Genomic DNA, 15000 nt, shown 5'->3' on the forward strand with positions numbered 1-15000 from the left:
CCACAGGATTCTGCGGGGTCCCTCCACTGGCTACATCACACTGACTTCCTGAGGGGTGCCTGACAAAGGCTTGCTCTAGCAGCTGACCAGCTGGAGCGGGCGAGAGATGACGCTAAGGAGAAGGGGACCGTTCTGCGGAGGAGATCAAGATCGCCCGGTGAGTCGGGCTCTCCAGAGGTCTGCTTTCTAGCTGCCGCTTTTGGCCTGCCCTCAACATGGGGGGAAACTCAGCTAGGAACGTGAGCCTCCATCAACAAAGGACTGCTGGTCAGGTCCTTTTCTAGACGGGGGATCTGCTGAGGCTTGTGGGATATGAGCCCGCAGCAGGCAGGCTGGAAGGGAGCTCCTCTTCCCAATCAGCCAGCTGGTCTCAGGAAGCCCGGAGGAACGAAATCCTGATGTTCTCAGGACAAATGTGTGGCTGAAAAACGCCTGCTTCCAAATGGCCCAAAGAGTCTCTAACAGCGTCCATCAGCTCTCGTCTACCTGAGTGGAGGGAGGGATGGGAAGCTTTCCAACTAGTCCCTTCTAAGAGCTCTGCATCCACAATACACAAGGAGGGGGAGGCAGTTCCTGCGGGATCCATCGGATCTTCCAGGAGAAAGCCCACCCATTCACCTGGCAAGTAGGTAGAGGCACACATCCCATTGGTTTGCCGACATGGCTCAGGGGATGAAGCCACCATCCCAGCCACTAGAGGGAAGTCAGGCCAAAAGATGAGATCTTTAATGGAAAACTAAAGCAGGTGGAAGGAAGCATGATCGTTCCACAAGCTTACCACACACCATCCATAGCACCATGATCCCGAGGCTTTCTGACCGCAGACATTCATGGGGCTTAGAGGGTCCTGAGGAGCTAAGTAGCCCCAGGGCCCCCAGAGCCAGATGCCTGTGCTATGAATGGGGTGGAAATCAAGGGCACTGGGAGAACTGCCCAACTGCATGGGCTCCGGGGATGGACAAAGCAAAAGGCCACGCAGGAAGAAGAGAAGCAAGCGGCAATGGGGTTGGGTTGGAGGCAGGACAAGCACAGGTCACTCTGTCGGAACACGCCAGAGCACCCGAGCAATGGCAGTAGCACTTTGGCCCACAATCACGGTCCAGATCAGACGTCATCCGTTTGTGGGGACGTGGCCCACCCGTGGGCCGGCCTGACACGGATGGGCTCGCTCATATTCCGCGGAAACCGGAATACCAACACACAGCCCGTCATTCCGGATAGGGACGGATTTCGGATCATTGAAGCATTTGACGAGGGAATCCAGTCGAGGGAGACTGAAGAGACGAGGGTTGTCTTCTCTTTTAAAATTTGGTTTTGGTATTCTGGTGTCAGTGGAACATCGGGCAGTCCATCTGGATAACGTCAGACATGACTTGATTAATGTATGCAAGAACCAGTTGTTGAACATTAATCCCAGCATACAGAACTGCGTTTTCAAGTATGTCGATCAGGCTACTCTAATAGTGAATTATGAGGATAAGGACAGTAGAAAGTGCATTGGAAGGGGGTAGCTAAGTGTCTAAGTGGATTGAAAGCCATGCCTAGAGGTAGGAGGTCCTGGGTTCAAATCTGACCTCATTCACTCCCTAGCTGTGTGACCCTGGGCAATTTGCTTAACCCTAATTGCCTAGCCCTTACTGCTCTTCTAGCTTGGCATTGATTCCAAGGCAGAAGGTGAGGGTTTAGAACAAAGTATATTGGGCTTTCAAATGGAGAAGGCCCAGATTTAGCCTCATCCCCATTGATGAATTCCATGGCCATTTTTCTATGCCATCTCATTGATTAATGATAAAGTTTTAAAGAGATGTGTGGGACGTTGTTTTGTGAATTTGTTCCTTTTAAGGTGCTCATTAGGAAATCAGAGCTGGCCATGCCAGGCCTCTATTGTCTTCCTGTGTCATGATGGGATAAGACGAGTTCAAGACTATGGCGCCATGGGAGGAGCCGAGAAACACAATGAAAGGCATTTTCTTGTCCTTGGGGTAGGGAGTTCTCCAGCTCCGGGGTGATGAGATGGTGGACTCACGTTTGGATGGAATCTCTGGGCTCGGTGCCTTGCCACTTAGCAGCCATTCAAATACCCAAGATTCCGAGGGCCAAATGCCCCTGTTCTCCTGAGGTATTAGAAGAATGGGTGCACCAGCTGTTCTTCTATCACCTTAATCTGAGTTTAAACAAATACGATCCGGCAAGAATGAGAGATCCTTTGGCCATTTGGGATTGCCCATTAGAACTCCAGTACACCGTTTTTTAGTGACTCCTGCCTGGGCAGAAAATGGAAAACGCTAACTGTCTCTTTGGAAACGATCATTTTCATCAGGAAGCCTAACATTCCCCAGATGTTCCCGGAAAACAGAAAATGACATTCCCTTACGTGTGGTTGGTGTTTGCATGCGTGAGTGCGGCTGCCATCAGTGCCGGCCTGGAGGGAAGTGAAGAAAGGAAAGGAGGGGAGAGAGAGGGAAGCGAAGGAAGGGGCAGGGGTGGGGAGGGGACGGGAGGGTTTGAGTCGAGAGGACTCTGCCTTAATGGAGGGCGTTTCTTTTGCAGTTGGGCTCTCCTGAACGCCTGGAATTCAACTTTGTGCGTGGGGCATGTTCAGAGACATACACTGAATGAGGCCCTTTTGCGGAGGTTATGCTTCTGGGCCAAAAGGAAGACGTGTCGAGTTCGTTTAAGGCTGGCCAGGGGCGCAGGGTTCATGGTTCTTTTATAACTGATAAATCAGCCCCTGAAAAGGAGCCACGATTTGTTTTTAATAGGCAGAAATGGGCTAGTCACAAGAAGGTGTGACATTCCTGGGGTTGGCTGGGCCCAGAGATGGATATTTGTGTAGCCAAAACCATCCTGACCTCATATGGCAGAAGAGGCAAGAATGGAAAGAGACCAGGCGAGGTCAGTCCATCCTTTGCATCTTGGACAACCTTTTTTAAAAACTTAGACTCATCTGAATGTGAAAGTTAGTAGCGATTGGGCACAGTTGGCCCATGGCCATTATTAGCTACTTTCCCCAGTTCAGCCCTAGCAGGGCAGGCTGCTCTCCTGGCTGGCTAGGGAGAGCTCAGTTTGCCTGGGAATGTCTAACAAACCCTGTGACTGGGCTGCCAAACGCCACTGACCTCCGGGAGAGCAGAGGCTATCCCTCCACGGAGGCACAAAAGGCAGATTTGGCCTCAAAGGGCACTTTCCCCTCCAAAGGATCTGAGGACTCACAGGATGAGCTCGGATAGTCTTCCCAGGCCTTTGAGCTTCCAAGCAATGTTATGCCCGGTCTTCCATGGTAGCAAGGAACCGACATCACCAATGACTCCTATGGTCACAGAATGAAAACCAGACTCCTGACATCGGCACCCAGCAAAGGGGGAAGTCGGACCGGAGCGGAGCTGGTTCAGAAATGACACACTGACCTGTTTCCACTTGATAGGAAGAGTTCAGAAATCGATGTTAAAAACTAAGGCTTACTTGGTGGAAGAGGCTCATCGATAGTAGGGTAGTGATGGTGGTCAGGCCTCAGGGAGGGAAGCAGGCCAACTGGCTGGGAGTTTTGGAGTAAAGGGCAATCACCTATGGATGAGACAGTCAAGATATTCAGATTCATGCAATGCAAAATCATTCAAAAGCACCTCTGTCAGGCAAACCAGTATGGTGGGGCTGGGGGGGGGTCCTATGCCCTCGGTGCTTTGTTAGGGTAACCCACACTCACGTGGTAGAGAAACTGCAGGACACCAAGGCCTATCTCCAACCACTGAGACCAAAACGTGGGGTCAGACAGGCATCTTTTCTGAGCTTATCATGGGCTGATTTCGCTTAAGGGGAAAAAGATGGGGAAAGGGAGGTAAGAGAATCCTAGCAGAGTCTCTTGAGGGCTCAGCTATCCTATTGGGTCAAACAAGGTATATTCTGGATGTCTCCACACAGCCACAGCTCCTGTTTTGGGTGGGTGCCAGCTGAGACGCCCCGGGACTCTTTTGTGGTATTTGGTTTTCCATTATGAAATTCTCAGATGAAACCAATCCAAGATGGAACCAGTAAGCCAGTGTGCCAAGACCCTGAGGTTCAGAGGCCAAGGGGTGGAGTCCAAAGCTCTGGGCACTGGGTGAGACAGGAATGGGGGAGACTCTGGACTGTTCTTAGGATGGAAACAGGCAAACTTGGCTTTGGCACCGGGAAAGTAAGGAGAGCAAGAGACAAAGATAGACAGAAGTTAGGAGACAACACAAGAGAGGACTGGAAATAACCCAAAGGTGGTCAATGAAGAGTAAAAAGACATAGACATGGGAAGAGCCCCCAAATCCTTATTGTAACCCTAGAATGTGCTCCCAACCGAAGTTGCTGAACTGACTGGTCTGTCAGGGTGGACCTCAAAATGGTCGGAACAATGTGTTGGGGCCGACTTCGTTCCCACTTCATGATGTTATCAGACTCTGATGAGGAAGGGGTCAGCCCTGCAGAGAGGGGCCGTGGTACACCCCAAAGGTGACACCTTAGATGGTCACTGCATCACGCCACCCCAACTGGGTTCTTCCTGACTGACGTCTGTGATCCTCCTACAGCCCTGGCGTGGCACAAATGGTCCCCTGTTAAGTAAGACAACATGAAGCCAAGTGGGTGGGTTTCCTTCTCCCCGTTCCCCCCCAGGGCTCCTTGCTGATGTAAATAGGGGTAGGGGAAGGAGAGCTGGGGTGGGTGAGGGTGGAGTCCACTCTGCTATCATGTCTCTCCAAGGTGAGAGAAGATGCTGGAGAGCTCCGTGAGTTTCCAGATTGTTCTTAGGAAGAGGTAACGACGATTGCCTCTACGGACCGCTTGGCTCTGCTCCAATAGGCTGGTACAAAGTGGAGTGAGGCAGCAGAGAAGCTGGTGCCTGTTTCACCCCACTGGTCCACTGGAAAACAGAAGGACCTGAACAATAAGCAGACCAAGGCCTCCTCAGGCCTTAATGAACTGAAGCGGTTTCTTCCACGGGCTCCTCATCCCCTGTAGGGGCCTCTGAGGGTCTGAGAGCTCAGGCCTTCTCTTTACCAGGCTCTGGGCCAAGCCCCAGGACAGGCGAGGCTCCGCTTCTAGGGGAAAGGCTTTCTGGTGCCCATTGATCAATGTTTTCCTGCTAGAATATCCCAAAAGGACAGGGGCAACGGTTCTGTGTCCGGCAGCAGGTGGAGGCCGTTTGTGTACTGTTTTGTTAGTTTGGTTTAACTCTAATTCATGCTACCAACAAGGAATCGGTTGACCTGTCGTGTCCATTGCCTGGGGCTGGGGTGGCAGCGGGTAATGGAATGGACCGGAATGCTTTGGGAACTCCAGCCAATGGAATGGCATGATGTAGACCTCTCAGCCAATAGAATGGGAGCAGGATGGAGGATGGGAAAGATGGTGCCGAGGAATACGGAAAAGGTGACACACACACAGACTCCATGTCCCTGGACACAAAGCTGACCCAATGGACCAAGCTGAGGAAGTCTGTCTCGCTCCTTTGGGAGAAGATTTCAGCTCTAGCGAGGTCGAACTGCATAACTAGGAGGCTCCATCCCTTGTCCTTTGGTACACTTAGAAGGAACAAAGTCCGAGCCCCAGGGCCGAGGGAAAGGAGAAGGGACGGCGTTCTGCATGGTCAGATGTGCAGGGAGCCGTCTAGGGGCTTCGGGGGGGCACCCTTTAACTCAGAAAAGTCCTGGGACTTCCTTATCTACGTGTGGGCACACCCACATGCTGTCTCCCTCTTTAAAGTGGGAGCTCTGGAAGAGCAGAGGCGGCCTTTAGGCTTTCGGTGCATGCTCAGCCCTAAGGACAGTGCCGGTAGGTCTAGGCACTTGGTAAATGCTTATTGACCGACTGCTTGACTCAAAGTCACCGAGAAATCTTTCCAGGAGGCGGGAAAGCTTCCTCAGAGCCCTCCCTACCCCGAGAAGTCAGGTGAGGCCCCCCCTCTCTGCCAGATGGTTTCACCCCCAGAGAAAGTGCCCCGACACCACTCGCCTTAGGGCGGCCACCCAGGGGCTCTCTGGGACAGTGGCCAGGGAGCCGAACCCCCCTGGGGCATAAGCACAGCCCCTGGCCTGGCCTTGTCAAGGACTGGGTTCCCCGTCCTTACCTCGGGTTGATGCCACAGCAGACAAGGAGTGTATGCACAGAAACACAGCACAGACAGATCACTGCAAGCCCATTTCCCAGACACACCCGCCTACCCACTCGGTCCCAGATTTGCATCCCATACTGGGGGTTGGGCGGGTGAGGCGAGACTTTAGCCGCCCTGGTGGTCCCTGGCTGGGGTCTTAGGGCCGGGCCAGATCCAGCTCTTCTCTTGGTTTCCGGGTAGACTTCTATGGCGGGGGAGGGGGTGGGGGCAGGTCAACAGCCCAGCACAGATCTGATCATTGCTTATGCCAAATACACCAGGGAGCTGCTAAGCCTTCTCCGCTGACGTCCTTCGGTCTCACTGGACTCGCAAGCAAAATTCACGTTAATTCATGCCTGTCCTTAGAAGACACCCCAGGCTCAGCACCCCTTTGTGGCGTGAGTCTGGAGACATTCCTCCTTGAGATCGTGCGTGTGCATGTGCGTGCGTGTGCGTGTACGTGTGTGCGTGTGCGCATGTATGTATGTGTGTGCGCGTGTGCACGCATGTGTGCGTGTGCGTGTGTGCATGTGCGTGTGTATGTGTGCGTGTGCGTACGTGTGTGTGTGTGTACGTGTGCGCATGTGCGTGTGTGCGGGCTGGCATTTTCTCCCTCCTCCCTGCATGGATCTCCTGCTCTCGCCTTTTCTCTCTCCATTGCTCACTCCCTCCTTCCTGCCCCTCTTCTCCTTTCATCAGCCAGGATCTCAAGCTCCCTGCTTGGTGGATCGGTGTCGCCCACGAGCCAGGCATTCTGGGAAAGCCCAGGAGCCCCCGCGCTAGCCTGGGCGGCCGAGGCGTTGTCCTCGCCATTAGGGCCCCCTATCACCCAGTCCTCAGCCCCACTGCGGCTCGCTGACCTTTGGGCGTCCCAGGGCTCACCTCCGGTTAGCGAAGGCCAGTGGGTGTTTGAACAAGCGCGAGCACCACCCAATAGCCCCCCTGCCGACCCCCCACTTTCAGGGGGTTTCGGGTTGCCTCTGGCCCCTCCTGGCTTCTTTTAGCTCCGAACATTGTGAATTGGCTACCCAAGGGAGGGAGCCCCAAGCAGGGATCACGGAAGAGGCAGGCGTCCCAGGGCCTGGCCCCAGGCCGGCCGATGTGCCTACCTCCAACGGCTAAGGAGGAACCCTGCCCGCCGGCTAACGTTAACATTGTCCAAACGGTGCTGGAGGGGCCCTTTGCTCGACGGGGTCCCCCTGCTCCCAGCCTGCACGGTTTGGGCAATGCCAAGATTAGCGGGTGGCCACTCGCACCCACGCCCACACCCACCAGTGGGGGCCGCCGGGCTGGTTCCCATCTGAGCATGGGGGGTCTAAGGAGGCAGAAGAGCCCTCCCCGAGGGCGGGCCGCCCACTTCCTGCTTCGGGGAGCCTTCGCCCCTTTCCCCAGCGCGGCCCCATCCCGGAGCCGGAGGCTGACCTTCTCTCCGGTTGCTTGGTCCGGCCAGGGGGGACCCCAGCCCGTCTGCTGCTCCGGCGGGGTTGCCGTGGCCGTCGTCGGGCCAGGCGGCAGGGCCGTCGCCAGCCTCCCGGTCGAGCTCCGGGCTGGGCACGGAGCCTGGCACAGACTCGAAGGCGCTGTTCTCCTCGTCGTCGTCGTCCTGCGAGGAGAAGACGGTGCTCTCGGAGATCTTGGCACTGTCCACGGAGGAGAAGCGGGTGTGGCTGGAGAAGCGGTTGTTGCTCTCATAGCAGGACGGGCTGTAGCAGGAGGTGCTGTAGCAGGAGGTGCTGTAGCAGGAGGTGCTGTAGCAGGACGTGCTGTAGCAGGACGTGTCACAGCCCTCGCAGTCGTTCTCGTGGCCCTGCCGCGGGCTCGAGTCGCTCTCACTGCCGGTGCTGGGCCGGGGCTCGCTGTCGGTGAGAGAGCCGCCGTTCAGGTCCAAGAGCCGCTGGACGGACGGGCTGTGGGGCGCCAGGCTGGCACCGCCCGCGTCGGCGTCCCCCGCCTCGGGCCCCTCTTCCAGGGCCACCGTGTCGGCCTCGCTGACGCCGTCCTTCTCGGAAGAGTCCTTGACGGTGGACTCCTCCTCGGCCGCCTCCTCCTCGGCCTCCTCGGGCCCGCCGTCCCCCTGCGCCGAGGGCATGCTGTGCAGCAGGTTATGGATGCGGATGTAGTGTGTGCGCGGGGTCTCGGGCTCCCCGCAGGCCGAGGCGATGACCGTCTCCAGCTCAGACACGGGCAGGGAGCACAGCCGGCTCTTCCTCTTCACCGAGGGCCGGAGGGCCAGACGGTCCTCCTCCTGCAGGTCAGGCAGGCCTTCCTCCCCCTCTGCCTCCTCCTCCCCCTCCTCCCCCTGCTCCTCGGCCTTCTCCTGGTGCTCACTAGCCGAGGGATCCGGCTCAGCCTCCTCGGGCCCCGGGTCCTGGGCACCGGGGGGAGCTTCGCCGTCCCCCTGATCGGCCGAGAGGCCCTCGCTGGTCTCCAGAGGTGGGGGAGGAGAGGGAGGAAGGGGAGGAGGAGTGTCGGGGAACACATCCAAGTCCTCTGCGCTGAGCGCGGGCAGCTCCTCCGCCGGCATGGGCTCCGCAGCCTCCCTGCCAGCCTCGCCCTCCTCTCGGGCCTCTGTGGTGGCCTCCAGGCTCTCATCCCCCACACCGTTCACCTCTCCCCCCAAGGCCGGCCGGTCCAGCTCCCCGCGCTCCTCCCCGGCCAGCTGGGCCGCTGCGGCCTCCTCTGCCCGGCTGTCTGGGGGGCCCTCCTGAAGGTCAGCCGGCTCGGGCTCCGGCTCAGCGTTCACCGAGATCTCCTCATCATCTGCTAAGAGAAAGAGACAGCATTTTCTCCTCCGCAACGGTCCCTGGGCTAAGGGTGAGCCGGTGGAGCCCCCGCCGGCCTGAGGGCGCCAACCTGCCTTAGGCCTTCGCTCTTGGGAGAGGCCAGGGGGGGCCCCACGCCCCGGGCTCGCCCGGCCCCTCCGGGTCCCAAGGCGAGAAACCCACTTGTAGGGAGGCTTGGCGGTAGCGAGACCATCTGCCCCGGAAGGGAGGGGCCGGGGGTCACTCACGTCCCCAGGGAGGCCCTGCCCCTCCCGCATCCCTTTATTCTCTGCCTCAATTGCCCAGCCTGGACGGAGGGGCGAGCAAAGGGCCCGGCTGCCAACTAAGCCGCAGAGAAGAGGCTGGAGAGCCGCCCAACTCCCAAATTCCCAGCCTGTTGGGATGGGAAACAAACCCATCCCTGAAGCCCAGCAATCTTTGCAAGGGCCAGTCCGCAAAGTGGGGACCCCTTGAGGCTGTCTGAACCCCGCGGGCCCAGAGGTTCCACGCCCGGGACCGCCAGAGGTGGGCACGAAGCCCCCTGGAAGGGAGATCCCGGAGAGCAGGGTGTGCCCCCAGGGCCTGGCACAGTGCCTGGCACACAGTAGGGGCACAGGACCTGCCCGTTAACAGGCTGTCTCCGAGAGCTAGTCAGGCCGGCGGCAGGATTTAGGCCCACCTAGTCCTGCCGTTATATAGTTAGCAAAAAGCTAGCCTTGCCGCCTGCCTGTGATCCATGGTGGCTCCGGGGCCCTGGGCAGGTCACTGCTCGTCTGGGCACCTTCTACAAACCCAAGCTGCCCAGGAGACGCTGGCCTGTCCTGGTTTCCCCCCTTGGAGTTCCTGTTCTGGTGAAACCAGGGGCTCTCCTATCCCTTCTCCTTCTTCCTGGCTCCAGTGGAACCCGCGCCTGCCCAGCGGGCCGTTTCTGCCAGAGGCCCGTGCTGCTTGGGAGGAGCCCTGGCCCGTCTGCTTCCTGTTTATTGCTTTGCCGGGGCCCCACACCCAGCTGGGTTCCCCGAGGGTGTCCATCTTCCCTGGACCCTGGCTACCTCGGGGATTTGTGGGTAGAAAAGCCCCCCCCCCCCAGAAACGCTGGCCCAGGGAGCCTTCCGGGCACCCTTCCAGGCAGGAGAGGAGTCCACTGGGTCTCCCAGGAAGAAGACGGGGGTGGCGGCAAAGGGCTGGCCCGGTAGTGTTTGCTTCTGGGTTCCCTCTGACTCGGCCAAAGCTGTCGCCTGTCCTGGGCGTGAGGAGTTCTCCGAGGCTGGGGCCTGCCCGGGGGAGCTCCTCCGGCCCAGAAGACGGGGAGAGGCGGAGGCCGAAGCCCCAGCGGGCGCTTTGCTCGCGTCCCTCCCCAGTGGCAGCCGCGGAGAGCGCTCTGGGCGTGCTCAGTCCTCACCCGGCCTACGCGTGACTGCTTGGGAACATGGGCCGATGGCGATCCTTGCTGAGCCCTGCCATGGCCTGAGTTCGGGGCCCTGGTGTCGGGCTGCTAGGCCCGGTGTCGAGGGCGCCTGGCCCAAGACTGGCTTTGTGATGCCGGCCATCCCTGTACCTCAGTTTCCACATCTGTAAAATGAAGGCCGCTCGAGGGCCCCTACATTGTCTCCCAGCTCCGCGGTCGCGAGCCACGAGCCCAGGCCTTTGGAGGCGGGTGGAGAGTGGCAGCAGGAGAGCCCCCGCCGCCCCCTTGGCCGAGGCGCGGGAGGTAAGTACCTGGGTGGATGGAGGAGGTGATCTCGAATCGGAACTGCAGCTGTCCGCTGACGTGGTCAGTCGGGAGCCTGCGGCCCAGGCTGTAGCTGACCACCCTGTCCCTGGGGGGAAACACAAGTGGGCGCCGCGTTAACTCCATGCGACGGGAGCTCCTCGAGGGCCGCCCCCAGCGAGGCAGCCGCCATGTTTGCCGAGGAGCATCCCTGCAGGGCTGGCCACACCCCGGGGTCCAGGGAGGCACCGGCTTGCTGTGCCACCAGCCGTGAGGATCCCCGCTCAGGGCCTCCGGACGCAGCCCTGCCCCGCGGGCTCACACGGGCCACCAGAAGGGCAGCGGGAAGGGAGAGGACTCCGTGGGGTGTCATCACCCATTTATTCAATGCCGATGAGGGGCAAAGCCAAAGCCACCCTGCCCTTTAGGCCTCGAGCTAAGTAACAGCGAAGGACTGGAGAGAGAAGAGAAAAGAGAGACGGAGGGAAGGAAGAGTCAGAGACGGGCAGAAAGTAGAGGCAGAGAGGGAGGGAGGGAAGGAAAGGGAGAGGGGGAGGAAGGGGAGATGGCCGGGAAAGACTGGTCTAGGGGAAAGCCCGACAGCTAAGCCTAGAGATGCTCAGAGGCAGCGATGAGAGGGAATGCATCCCAGGGGCAGGGCACAGCCTGGGCAAAGGCACAGAGGTGGCAGGCAGAATTCATAATTCAGGGAGAAGATACAGTGCAGGTGCAAGCCTGGGAACATGAAGAGGGGGAGTGGAAGCAAGGGAGAATAAGTCTGCAAAGAGAGGTGGGGTCTCTGAGATTGCCTTGAATCTTACAGGCATGGGGAGCCATTGAATGTTCGGGAGTGATCAGACATGGCTTTAGGAGGGTTATTTTGGCAGCTGTTCAGAGGACGTATTGGAGAGGGGAGAGCCAAGAGGCAAGGAGCCTAGGGGGAGACCATGACCATAGCTCTGAGTTGTGACTGAAGGGTAAGGAGAAGGCAAGTGAGATGACTGCATGGAAGAAACCTTAAGGTTTGGATGGGAGATGAGGGACAAGAGGGACAAGGAGGGCTCCCCTACTGAGGAGTCTGAGAACGTGGAAGTGTCCGCCTCCGGAAGAGGGGTGCGCTGGATGTGGGGGACAGGCTTCCCCCAGACACCCCAAACTCCGGGATTGTTCTAGGCCAAAGGGATATGAGGAGCGGCCTTCTAGGCGCAGCCCCCGCCCTTGGACTTTCCCCTAGGCCTCCAGGGCTCATAGATGTGCATCTCCTGGAGACCACAGAGGCGGGATTAGCACCCTTATAGCCCAACCTCGGAGAAGCACCTCGTTCCGGCCCCCAAGCCCCCCTCCTCCACCTGCACACGGCGTCCCCGGCCACGGGCGTGACTTCCACAGGAAGACATCTTTCTTCTCAGTTCCAAGCCGAGTTTCGGAGTCTTGCCTTCTGGCAAAGGGAACCTTTGGGTGCGGGAAGGAGCACAGCGGCAAGGCTAAAACAAAAGTGTCCCCCGGGTGCGAGGACCCGGAGGGCGCAGGGGGATTGGGGAGGGCTGCTTCTGCCCCCTGCACGCTCCCCCTGGAGGAGGCGGTTTTCAGCTAAGGAGCCAAGAGCTCTTCGGAAAGACTCTCCCAGGACAAGGGATCCTCCTGGGGAAGCGACTAAATGTGCCCTTCCACGGCCCGGGGCTTCTGCTCCACTAGGAGCCTCCGGATGGCCTCAAGGCCCAGAAGGGCTGGGTCCCCAGAGGCGCCGGAGGCCCTGGGCAGGATGCACCCGCCCAAGGGTGATCTTGGGCCATTCAAGGTGCCCCAGCGGGGTCTCGGCATGGACATGTTTAGGACGGTCTGTTTCGGGGGACCTGCTCTACCAGGCGCCACTTTCCAGGAAACAGCAGTGATTGAGAGGCACAGTGGCCCAGGGGCGGCATAGTTGCCCATAAGGGTATGGCAGGGATTTGGGATTTCCCTTTGGAAAGTTCCAGCGGCAAGTGAAGAACCTGTGCAGATTAAACAGAGACAACTGGCAGCTAGGGGGTGCCTCGGTGGACAGAATGCTGGCTGTGGTGCAGGAAGACCCAAGTTCAAATCCTGCCTCAGATACTGCCTGGCTGTGTGAACCTGGGTCAGCTATTTAACTTCTCTCAGACTCATTTTCCCTCATTTGTAAAATGGGGGTAACAAGAGAACTTACTTTGTGAGGGTCAGATGAGACACTTCCCGGAAGCAGAAAGGCCAGCAATGATTATTATTGCTGCAGCCCTGGGATGGCCCTGGAGAGGCAGGGCAGGGGAAGGAGCCCAGGCTTGAGTTATTCAGCCAGTTTGCCTTAGCTCTTGGCACCTCTCCTCCTTTAGCCCTTGTGCCTCGGGGTCCCCATCTCTCCCTCTACGTTTTGCCTGGATTTTGCGGCTCATTCCAAGGCAGCACAGTAGAAGGAGGGTAAGACTTGCACCTAACGAGCAGAGGATGGCTCCTTCCTTGTCTGGGTCTCAGCTTCCCTGTCTCTAAGAGGCCTTTGGACGAGGCGACTCCTCAGGGCACTTCTAGCTCTAAAATCCCACGACCCAGGGTTCTCATTTGTATCGGCTAGAAGGACATGAAGAGCCGCCCGACTCCAGCTCAAAGGAAACGAGAGTGGAGAGGCCCCGTGGAACCGCAGTCAGACTGCAGGAGACTCTGGAGATCTAGGTTCAAGCCCAGGTTTAGCTGTGAGACGGCGGAAAACTTCATCAATCTAGAGCTGGAAGCGACTTCAGAGACTGTCCAGTCCAACCTGCCCATTTTGTAACTGAGGAGACTGAGGCCCCCGAAGGGGAAGCATTGGTCCAAGTTCGCACAGGTGGGACTTAAAGAGTCAAGCTGCCAAGGGGACAAGTTCTATGGAACCTGTCCGAGTGACTCATCAAGAAAAGATACCCAGAGGAGAGAAATAAGGGAAAACTCCATGGGGAGAGACCTCAGTGCCTGTAGCCTGAGACATGAGTTACCTCGGCCACGTCTTCTTCAAACTTGTGTCTCACTACCTACCGACGAGCTCTTAAGTTTGTACCCATTCTTCCCTTGAGTGCTGCCTCTGTGGGAGAGGATGCCCTAGGCTTGTGCTGAGAACATGTGGTAGCCCTTTTTTGTCGTCTTGGTAAATGCCTTTGCTTTGAGTTCATGTGACTTATGGCTGACTACTAAATGTAACTCACCAGTGGGGGCTCACAGACTCCCAGAATATGCAGAAATCTGAGAAAAACCAACCCTCGCTTCCACCCCCCCAACCTAATGAGCGAGGACTATATTGGGGACATTCCCCACTGGGTACTCGATTTGCATTTTCTCTATAAAGAGTTGTAGAATCTGTTGTTCGTGGTTTGGTTTGGTTTTTTGTTTACTTTTTACTTTTTTTTAATGGAATTCTTCCTAAGTTGAACAACTCTTAAGCATCCGAGGTGTGATTAGAACCCAAGACTTTTCTGATTCCAGGGCCAGCCTTCTGTCTACTAGGCCAGGCCATGTCTTGTTGAATTGTCCTACATGCACGAGGACCCCCTTGAAGGACATCAAGAAGCCCAAGAATGGTTCCTTCCCTCAGGTCGCTTGGAACCCATTTGGGGAGAAAAGATGTACAAGAGAAAAGACATGGAAGCCAGGGCTCTTCCATGGCAGAGGGAAGAAAGCCCAGTGAGCAGGGAACTTAAGCACACACAGGCATGTAGACACATGTGCACCCACACCAAGACAGACAGGAGTTCTCTGGTCTAGGTGAAGCAGAATGAACTGAGCGTCCGGCGCCTCCCAACTGGGCACTGGTTTGGTGGTGGGAAAAACCATCTCTGCAGACTTTCCTAAGATCCCGGGGTTCCCAGAAGCCTCCTTCCCGCACGCAGGGAAGAGGCTTGAGAGAAATAATGGCCAGTGAATTCGGTCACAAATCCTGTTTGAGCCACGTCCTGTCTGTGTGACCTGCGGCTGCCGCCTCCCCAAAGAAGAGGAAGGGGGAGAGCGGTTTGCCGGGGGCTCCCTGCCTAGGACGGGGCCCGCCCTGCTGGGCCCAGGGCTCTTCCGTGAGGGGCCCCTATTTACCCGATCGCGTGTCTCTCCAGGAGCCTCTGCACAGGCATGGACAGCTTCCCCAGGAAGCGCTTGATGATGGGCCGACTCTTGGCAAACTTGTCCTTCACCTCAACCTCCAGCACGTCCGTGGGGAGGGAGACAAAGCTGAAATGCTGGAAGGAAAGCAAAGGCCATGTGGGTGAATGAACGGGGGGGGGCAAACTTCCCACCAGCCTCCTTGGGGGGCCGAGGCCAGGCAGGCTGGAAGGGGCTCCGAGAGAGCACGGCCTTGGACTGCTCTCCGGGAGAGACCATGGTATGGTACAGGCAGACCCTAGGCCTGTCTCTGCAACTTGAGCAGGGGCACGTGCTCTCAC

At 57.8% G+C, this 15000-nt stretch overlaps 1 protein-coding gene across 8 annotated transcripts in view; it reads right to left on the reverse strand.

Annotated features, from left to right (window-relative positions):
- The window catches only part of HECW1 (HECT, C2 and WW domain containing E3 ubiquitin protein ligase 1), a 322507-nt gene that overhangs the window by 53990 nt on the left and 253517 nt on the right, over positions 1–15000 (reverse strand). For 5 of the 8 annotated variants that reach the window (XM_056804109.1, XM_056804111.1, XM_056804114.1 and 2 more), the window contains 4 exons: positions 14654–14796; positions 10597–10697; positions 7538–8878; positions 3463–3564 (listed from right to left, as the gene is read on the reverse strand). In XM_056804109.1, coding sequence (XP_056660087.1) covers positions 3463–3564; positions 7538–8878; positions 10597–10697; positions 14654–14796 — 1687 coding nt within the window. The remainder of the gene's footprint in view (positions 1–3462; positions 3565–7537; positions 8879–10596; positions 10698–14653; positions 14797–15000) is intronic. The other 3 variants (XM_056804112.1, XM_056804116.1, XM_056804115.1) reach the window with 3 other exon arrangements.

This window comes from Monodelphis domestica, chromosome 7 (genome assembly GCF_027887165.1).
Source record: "Monodelphis domestica isolate mMonDom1 chromosome 7, mMonDom1.pri, whole genome shotgun sequence".
In the NCBI taxonomy this organism is placed as follows: domain Eukaryota; kingdom Metazoa; phylum Chordata; class Mammalia; order Didelphimorphia; family Didelphidae; genus Monodelphis; species Monodelphis domestica.